Source organism: Sapajus apella, unplaced genomic scaffold (assembly GCF_009761245.1).
Source record: "Sapajus apella isolate SASKATOON/1434 unplaced genomic scaffold, GSC_monkey_1.0 scaffold6, whole genome shotgun sequence".
NCBI classification, from domain to species: Eukaryota; Metazoa; Chordata; class Mammalia; order Primates; family Cebidae; genus Sapajus; species Sapajus apella.
Genome location: NW_022436946.1, coordinates 69,161,008 through 69,170,569, shown reverse-complemented (window position 1 = coordinate 69,170,569; position 9,562 = coordinate 69,161,008). Strand labels below are relative to the sequence as shown.

The window sequence follows — 9,562 nt, the reverse complement described above, 5'->3', positions numbered from 1 at the left end:
ATATATAAGCATATGAAATCTTCAAAGAACACATTTTAAGAAACAACATTTCTCAAAAATTTGAAACAATGTTTTTATTTTTGCTAGAAGTTCATTAAACTTAAACCTCAATATCCAGAGCACCGGCCCTTTAAAAGAGGCATTTGAAAGTCTGCCAAGAATTTTTTTTCAAAGAGAAGATGCATTTTTAAAAAATGAAAATGCATTCCAGAGTTAAAAAAAAAAGAAGAAACATTAGAAGATCCAACTTTTCCATCCCTATCTTATCAGCCATGGATACTTGATTCCTTTATGTAAACAAGTAATTTTCACAATTTAACCAATTTGGGATTACAGTTCCATAAATGACTGAATACATGAAAGGAAGCAGTAATAAAAAGAAACAAGGGAATACTTAACTGCAACTTTGAAACTATGCTATTCATTATGGTGGCCACTAGCCATATACAGGTATTGAGAAGCTTGAAACGTGGGTAGTTCAAGCTGGATATGCTATAATTGTGAAACATACACTGGATTTTGAACACTTGATTCAAAAACAAAAATAATGCAAAATATTTCACAATGTTTTATACTTACTATATGTAGAAATGATAATACTCTTAAATATATACTATTAAAATAAATTTCATTTGTTTTTCTTCTTTAAACTGGTTACCAAAAACTATATAATTACATGTGTGGCTTGTATTTGTGATCTGTATTATATTTCCAATGGGCAGCATTACTTTAGAATATAATTTTAAATTTGAAGTGTCCATCATTTCAGTTTTCTTTCTTTCCCAACATATGTAGTTAATTGAGTTTTGATACACACACACACACACACACACACACACATGCTATTATGGGATATGTACTCAGCTCTTGGAATGACAGAAACTTTATACACAAAAATAATTATATATGAAGACAAATGTCAATTGTTTCAAATATGGTTTTTATGTACAAAATTACACTGCTCAGAAGACGAAACTTTTTTTTTTTTTTTTTTTTTTTTGAGACGGAGTTTCGCTCTTGTTACCCAGGCTGGAGTGCAATGGCGCGATCTCGGCTCACCGCAACCTCCGCCTCCTGGGTTCAGGCAATTCTCCTGGCTCAGCCTCCTGAGTAGCTGGGACTACAGACACGCGCCACCATGCCCAGCTAATTTTTTGTATTTTTAGTAGAGACGGGGTTTCACCATGTTGACCAGGATGGTCTCGATCTCTTGACCTTGTGATCCACCCGCCTCGGCCTCCCAAAGTGCTAGGATTACAGGCTTGAGCCACCGCGCCCGGCCCTCAGAAGACGAAACTTAATAGAAAGAACAACTTGTTTTATTTGAAAAGTTAAAGCCTAATAATATAAGAATCAGGATAAAAATTTTAGTCAGATACAAAAGAGTTTCCACAACCAACTTTCTGACGTCCTAAAACTCTGAATTTTTTAGCATATTCTATTAGTATAACTACAAACTGATCATTAACCTGAACTCACAAATATTGCCAGCTTTCATCTACCTTTATATTTTCATTTTAAAAACTATCAAGATGAAATATTTTAAACTACCAAGTGCTAACAAAAGAAAGATGATTGTTGTGTATATCATTTTTCATCTCTCCTTGTTAAGTCATTCCCAAAAAGTGGGTAGAAAATTGCTTTTTCTTCCTTCAGGTGTTAAAAATAATTTGACTCATTTTTTTAAATATAGTAAAAATAAATTATGCATCCACCAAAAAAAATCAAATTTTATGTTTAAATTATTGAAAAAACAAAGAATGGAATAAATATATAATAAACAAACATGTATAACCAAAACTTATTGAATTTTGCCATAAATTCTGATACAGTATAAATTTTATGCAAAAAAAAATAAAGTATGCTGAAAATTAAGGAGGGGGAAGAAAGAATATGTTATCAAACATGCAAACCTGAAAATTCATTTAAAATGCTGTTTTAATCACATTTGTTTCATCCTTAGATTAGTCTACACTGATCACAATTTAAACTAAGAAAAATTAACTAGTGTTTACAGAAATGTATCAGTTTGGTCCTGTTACTTGGTCTAAGGCAGAGTAATTCCAACAGATTTTAATTCAAAGGACAGTGCAAAGCAGAAAACAGTACAAGTCAGACTGAAGACAATAATTGAAATTTTCTGGCTGATGTTGGAACTGTTTCTCATAGCTTTTCTCAATTATCTTCTCAAATAAGTTACAAAAGTTCTGACTCCTTAATTGGGTGGCCTCCTAAGTTGCTTCTGGAGAATGAAGGAAAAATTAAAGTATTCTGTACCAATAATACCCTAGGAATTTCTTGAGAACAAGATGCATTTTCTAAGGTTCAACCCTAAGATCTGTTTTGTTAGTTCTTAATTATATAACAAAAGTTTAATAAGGGATCATGCTCTCAACTACAAAATCATAACAAGCACTGAGACAGATTTGGAAAAAGAGACCAAAACAACAAAGCATTGTACTTACAAAGAAAAAGGTTCCCAATTGTTATAAATGGTTAGAAGTATGGACATCCCTGAGGAGATAGACTGGAGGGGGTCCATGAAAGGGTTTCTTTCAAAAGGAATATATATCTTCGTAGTTTTTAATGAGCAAATATTATTTTTCGAAGTAAAAATTTATAAAGGCAGATTATACCCTTGCTTAAATCTTTTCAACGGCTAACTATTCCCAACAAAAATAGAGTCAATATACTAACACAGGATACAAGGTGTTTCATAATGTGGTCCCTTATTTCCCTTTTCGGCCCACAGTTTTACCACTTCCTGCCTTGCAATCTAAACTCTCACCATTCTAAGCTACTCCTGTGCTACTTTTAATGGACACTGTAATTAACTCATTTGCCTTATTTTTCTATGCTATACTGATAAACTTTACGTATTGTTACTAACTACAATGGGGTTTTCTTGACCAGAGATTTATTGAGATGAAGAGATTTGTCAAATATGTATGAATACCTATTTCCTTTCTAGTAACATTTTAAAAACAAAAATTACTTCTAATGATTAATCCAGTTTCGATTATAACACACTTCAAAAGAAAACAAATAAGATCAAAGGCCCCAATTCCATTCCTAGGTTTAATTTGAATTTTTACAACACTGTGTTACCTAGAGTAAGTAATTTTACTCAATCTATTAAAAATGTCCCTTAACAACTTTATATCAATGCTTTTCTCTACTTTTAAAAAATAAAGATACAAAAATGTACATATGTTTTATAAACTTTCTTGCCTTTACCTCAGAAACCCCAAGACGAGCATTTATTTAGGAAAAAGAAAAAACAAAATGAGAAGGCTTAACGTTATTTTCTTCTGTATACTGTATGATTTTGAATATAACAAATAGTATCATAAAGCAACATTTATATATACTTACAAGTATATAATCCATATCTAAAATGCAAATCAGCCCAATTCCATGTATACCACAATGTACATACAAATAAGAAATTCATTCATACACGTTTTCCTTAAGCATTCAAAATGAGTCTTCTAGGTCCACCAGACTCTTTTAAAGAATTCTTACCTTGGTGATGTACTTGGCTGTCTGAACTTTGTCTTTTAGCATTTTTCATCCTAACACTTGAAGGTGAAGAACTGACCAGCGATGATCGGCCAGAAGACTGTGGTGTTTCAAAATCGGATGAATAAGAATAACAGTGTTTGCCTGCCTTTCTTTCTTGATCAGTACTTGGACTTCTTGCTCTTTCCCCCATTGTTTTGAAAAATGATCTCTATTCATACAATTTTATAGATTCTTTTCTCCAGAAGAGACCATGACAGTACTGAAAAACATTTTCACAGTCTTCAGATCCTGATAATATTCATTTTTGTGCAATCTGTTTTCTCCACAATGTATTTGTAGACCACAATTCACATTAGCATTCAGGAAATAAACTTTTTTGCCCTGCAATTAAGGAACAGGAAAGGAAACTTACTATATAGTCATGAACTAATTTCCACAGTTAATTACCATGAAAGACACTAAAAGCAAAATATATAGCTTACAATTTTTAAAAGAGGTTACAATTTATCTATATTTTCACAGAGTTATTTACAGCATTTGGAGAAGAAAACAGACTGTCACAGCCTAGATAGATAACAAGTACCTGACATACAAGTGCTTCCGAATAAATGTTAACTGAAGTTGACTTAACAGTTATACTAGAGGCAAATGCTGAATTTTAACAGACAATAATGATCAAATCACTAGTTTTTTTCTTTTTTTAGGTGGGGAGGGCATGAGAGTGGAGGTAGTGGTGACAGTAAAGAACAAACTGGCTAATAAGAATAAAGAAAAATATCCAAGATTGACCGCACGAAAAATGTAAAACTGAAGTATATTTTTTCAAAAATAAATTAAAATATAAAATACTTGATGAGAAACATTTGCAAACAAATGGTAAAAAAAAATGTTACCAACTTCAACACATAAATAAATATATCATCCTCTGAGAAAAATATCAGGTAAAAATTAAAGGGGTGGCTGGGTGCAGTGGCTCATGCCTGTAACCCCAGTACTTTGGGAGGCCGAGGCAAGTGGATCATCTGAGGTCAGGAGTTCGAGACCAGCCTGGCCAACATGGTGAAACACTATCTCTACTAAAAAAAATACAATAATTAGCTGGGCATGGCGACAGGCACCTGTAATCCCAGCTACTTGGGAGGCTGAGGCAGGAGAATCACTTGAACCCAGGAGGCAGAGGTTGCCGTGGGCCAAGAACACACCATGGCACACCAGTCTGGGCAACAGAAGCAAAATTCCGTCTCAAAAAAAAAAAAGAAAAAAAAAAATTAAATGGGCAAAATACATGATAAAACTCCAAAAAGGCAAGACAAATGATACAAGACACAGAAATATAACCTTAAATATCATTTTCAAACTATCAAATTATTAAAGATTTTTCAAAATAACAACACTCAATGCTGCCAGAGTTGCCATCAGAAAAACGTCCATAGAGTTTTTGGGAAAAATGCTGGCAAAAATACATATGACTTTAATTATGCTTTAACCTTTGGTACAATAATTCAATTTCTGGATTCCAATAAATTAGGAGAAACCCTAAAATTAGGAGAAAAGTCACATGCAAATATTTAAGATAGTACAGTACTTTTAATGGAAGCAAATTAAATGTCTAATCATTGAGGAATAATTATTTTACAAATCCATATAGCATAATATCATGAAGCTACTGAAAATGCTTATGGAAAGTTTGTATTTAAGGAAAATTTATAGTATTAGTGTAAAGAAAAATTTCAAATTAGTGCATACAGTATGATCTCAACTACACATATTCATTTAAAAAAATACTGAAAATACTATTATTCCTATCTGAATTCAAAAACTGAAAACATTTTCCGAAGCAAGGAATAGATGAACATCAAAATTGTGGCTGCTTGACAACATGATTTTAGATAATTTTATCTCTCCATTAACATATTCTATTATTCTAACACAATAAAATTGGATTACTTTTATAATCCAATTTAGAAAAAACAAAAATCCCATTGTTGAAATTAGTATTAAAAGTATAGTGCTTCTGGCAATAATATGAAAAGGCACGCACAAGGCAGCACTATTTATGGTATCTCTGTTACAAGTAGAAAACTAAAACAATCAAAATGACCAAAAAGAACTGGTCTTACAAACTATAAACATCCACACGATGAAGTATATGTAATACTGTGGAGCTTTTAAAGGAATGAAGACTATCTCTGTGTATTGCTCATAGTCTGGCATAATCTCTAGGATATACAGAGAAAAGAAAGATGTAAAAAAGCGTGTAGTATGCTACCATTTACCAAGGAAGAAGGGTAACATACATAATTTTTTATATTTTTAAGTAGAAGGAGAAATCAAATAATCAAGAAAAATAAAATGGGTTCGCTAGGGTAGGGCTATCCAACAGAACTTTCAGCCAGGATGGAAATGTTCTACAATCTGTGCTATTCAAGATGGTAGCTGGCCACATGTGGCTATTAAGCACTTGAAATGTTGCTGGTATAACTGAAGAACTAATTTTTAATTTTATTTAATTTTAATTTAAGAAGGCACATGTGCTGGTAGTTAACTTACTGAACAAGACAGCTACAGGAGAAGGAAGGAAGCAGTTTAGGGAAGGGGATAGAAGCCAGACTTCTCTGTATATAATTTTTGTAAATTTAACATTAGAAATGACAATTTTTAGAAATTAGATTTTTGAAAAGCAATTCCCATAAATCAAAATAAAATTAGATAAAACAATTTAACAACAAATATGGTTGGTGGTAAAGCCACACAAATTAACCAGTTCAAATGACTTTACAACACTATACCTTGACTTTTCTTTTTCAGTTATTTTATTTTATTTTAATTTTTTTGAGACAGGGTATAGCACTATGGCCCAGGCTAGAGTGCAGTGACACAACCTCAGCTCACTGCAACCTCTGCCTCTCGGGTTCAAGGGATTCTTCTGCTTCAGCCTCCTGAGTAGCTGAAACTAGGTGCACACCACCACACCCAGCTAATTTTTGTATTTTTAGTAGAGACAGGGTTTCACCATATTCATCAGGCTGGTCTCAAACTCCTGACCTCATGATCAGCCTGCCGTGGTCTCCCAAAGTGCTGGGATTACAGGTGTGAGTAACTGTGCCAGTCCATACCTTGACTTTATATTCCTAGTGAGATATAATGACCAAAAAAAAAAGTGCAAAAAAATTTTTAAAGCTATTTCAAAAAACATATTTTGCTATTGCTATTCTCAGACTCATACATATGTACTGTGAAATAAAACAAATGAGTAATTATTATTGTTGCAGTTGGGCACTAGAATTTTCAACACAGAAGAAGTAAATATAAACTAATGTGAGTTTTAAAACTTTTTGACATTCAAAATTTGAATTATGAGTGTCAGTATGAATTTATGATGGCTTTTATCTATTTATTTTCTTAAAAAACTTCTTCGCTCTGTCCCCTAAAATAATTCCAGAAACAAGGAAAAAACTAGGAACATTCCTAGAACCCAGATGTAGTGTCTATATACCACTTCCCACTGAAAGAAACTAAAGTTCATTGTGAAATACCTGATTCCATGTCTGAGGGAGGAAACATACAAAATTAATCTAAGAATATAGCAAACTGGTCATACTAGAAAGCAAGGAAGCTATCAGACACTACTGACTGGAATATGAGTCAAAAGGTCTCAGGAGCCAACTTCATGGAACTACTTGCCAAAGACAAGGCAAATTTGTCACTAATACGAATTCTATCAGCAAAGGATTTAAACATATCAAAAGTGTTTAAATCCTTGAGTTCATATGATATACTTTAGGAAAATCTAATTATTTACCTGTGGAAGATTCTAGGGAACCATCTCATTTAATTTAAAAATTTATACATAAAGAGAAAAAAAAATCACACACACATCGTGCCTATACCCTTAAAAAGCTTTATCTGAAAATAACAAAATATTAGATAAAGGGAAGTATTTCTTTATGAAATTATTCTACTTAACAAATAAAAAAGAAAATATTAAAATAACGGAATTAGAGGAGTGCCATTTCACAACTGCTAATGAAATAATGAAGCTATATAATGATCACAAATGGCTGTATCACTACAGAAAAATAACAACCAGACACCATGTGTGTCTGCTAGGACACAATACCTCTGAAGTAATCTCCCCTCCTCCCCACAAAAACTAAACCGGAATCTAATCAAGCCTCTAAAGGTAAATGACACTAAGAAGTACTAGAGAGACCGAGGTACAAGAAAGCAATCAAAACAAATGGAGACTGTGGCAAATTCTACAGGAAAAACCAGATTCTTTAATGAAAAAATTGAAAGCAGTACAAGAGAGAGGAGAGAAGAGGTTATTTATACAATAAGAAAGTCTTAAGAAACAACCACCAAGTGCAATCTATGGACAGTATTTCAATCCTGATTACAATAAATTGCATTAAAAAATTATAATCAAGAAAATTTAAACACTACTTATTTATTGTTCTTAGAGACAGGGTTTCACTCTGTTGCCCACACTGGAGTGCAGTGACACGATCATGGTTTGCCACAACCTTGAACTCCTGGGCTTAGATCCTCCCACCTCAGCCTGCTGCTGAGTAGCTAGAAATAGAGGCCTGTGCCACCACGCCCAGCCCTTGACTACATAAATAATATCAAGGAATTATATTGTTTTAGGTGAGGCAATGACAGTGTGGTTATTTTTTTTTTTAAGAATCTATCTTTTAGAGATATATGTTGAAATATTTATCAATAAAATTGTCTGGGGTTTGCTTCAAAATAACCCAAAGGAAAATGGGTAAGGGCAGAGATTATACAAAATTGACTGTAAGTTGACGATTATGTAAACTGATTGATGAAGACTTTTAAATTCATTATTCTAATATCTCCAATTCTGTATTTGTTTGAAATTTTCTTTAGAAGATTTTAAAAGGCAAAAAAACTTATCTTTGATTTTACTCATGATGTATGAGACTCTAGCAATCACAGTCTCTATTACAATAAGCTATTATATCTAAAATCAACAATCCCTATGGCAAGTACTAGTATTAAAAATATACATAAATTAGCCTGAATCTTTCACTACAATCATGTGAAAAAATATTTACACATGAAAAAAATTGTCTTAAAAAAAAGGATAATGATACAAGCAAGTGGGTGGTTCTAGCACTCATTAGCTGTGTAAATCTGGAGAGTTTACCTTGCAATGTAAGTCTAATTTTTTTATATGTAAAATTGTAATAGTAACTACCATAGAGAATTCTTGTGAGGGTTAAATGAGATAATTCAATAACACACTATAAGAACTTGGTAAATATCAACAATTATATTACTAATTCAAATGCATATGAGATTTCAGTAAATTATAACTGATGTTCCTTGTCAACAACTTTCAGTTTAAATTCCAATAATATAATTAAAAGTTGGTTAAATGGTAAAGATGAAGATTATTTCTGTTTACATTTGCATAGCAGAAGTAGCTTCTATGATCTATCCTATCTAAATCTGAGATGCCTACGAACTTTCCATGGCAAAGGGGAAGAATACACAAAGCAGTGTTCTCTCCCCGCTCCCCCACCATATATCCAGAGTTCCATAAAAATAAAGGAAATATTTACTTTTAATAAATATATAATTATTTAAATTAAATGTCCCATTATCCAAGTTCTCTTCCCTAAAACCATTTTAATGGCTTATACCTTTACGTGTACGCTGTATCTTGAGTTAGCAATTTTAGACTATAAAAGATGAGGATTTAACTCATCCTTCTTTTTATATGGTTACTACATGTTGGTTATACATGTTTTTTTTCTTTTAATCCTTTTCTTTTTTTCCTATTAAAGGGAAAAAACATTTCTTACATCCCTAATATCTACCAGCTTCTTAATCTACCAGTGGCCTGAGGTGCATTCCATTCTCCCTCCTAAAGACATTTTCCTTGAATTTCCTATTCTAATTTAAATCAACTACTTTCTAGACCTGTTGCACTGCTGTCATTCTGGAATTACTTTTACTGAATTCCTCAGTTAGTACACTATTTCATTTAGACCACGTCATCTTTATT

At 32.4% G+C, this 9,562-nt stretch overlaps 1 protein-coding gene across 1 annotated transcript in view; it reads right to left on the bottom strand.

Moving 5' to 3' along the window:
- LCA5 (lebercilin LCA5) overlaps positions 1 to 9,562 on the bottom strand; it is a 66,571-nt gene that overhangs the window by 43,610 nt on the left and 13,399 nt on the right. The window contains exon 2 of the mRNA XM_032275444.1: positions 3,526 to 3,906. Within this exon, the coding sequence (XP_032131335.1) occupies positions 3,526 to 3,715 (190 nt within the window). The 5' untranslated portion in view covers positions 3,716 to 3,906. The remainder of the gene's footprint in view (positions 1 to 3,525; positions 3,907 to 9,562) is intronic.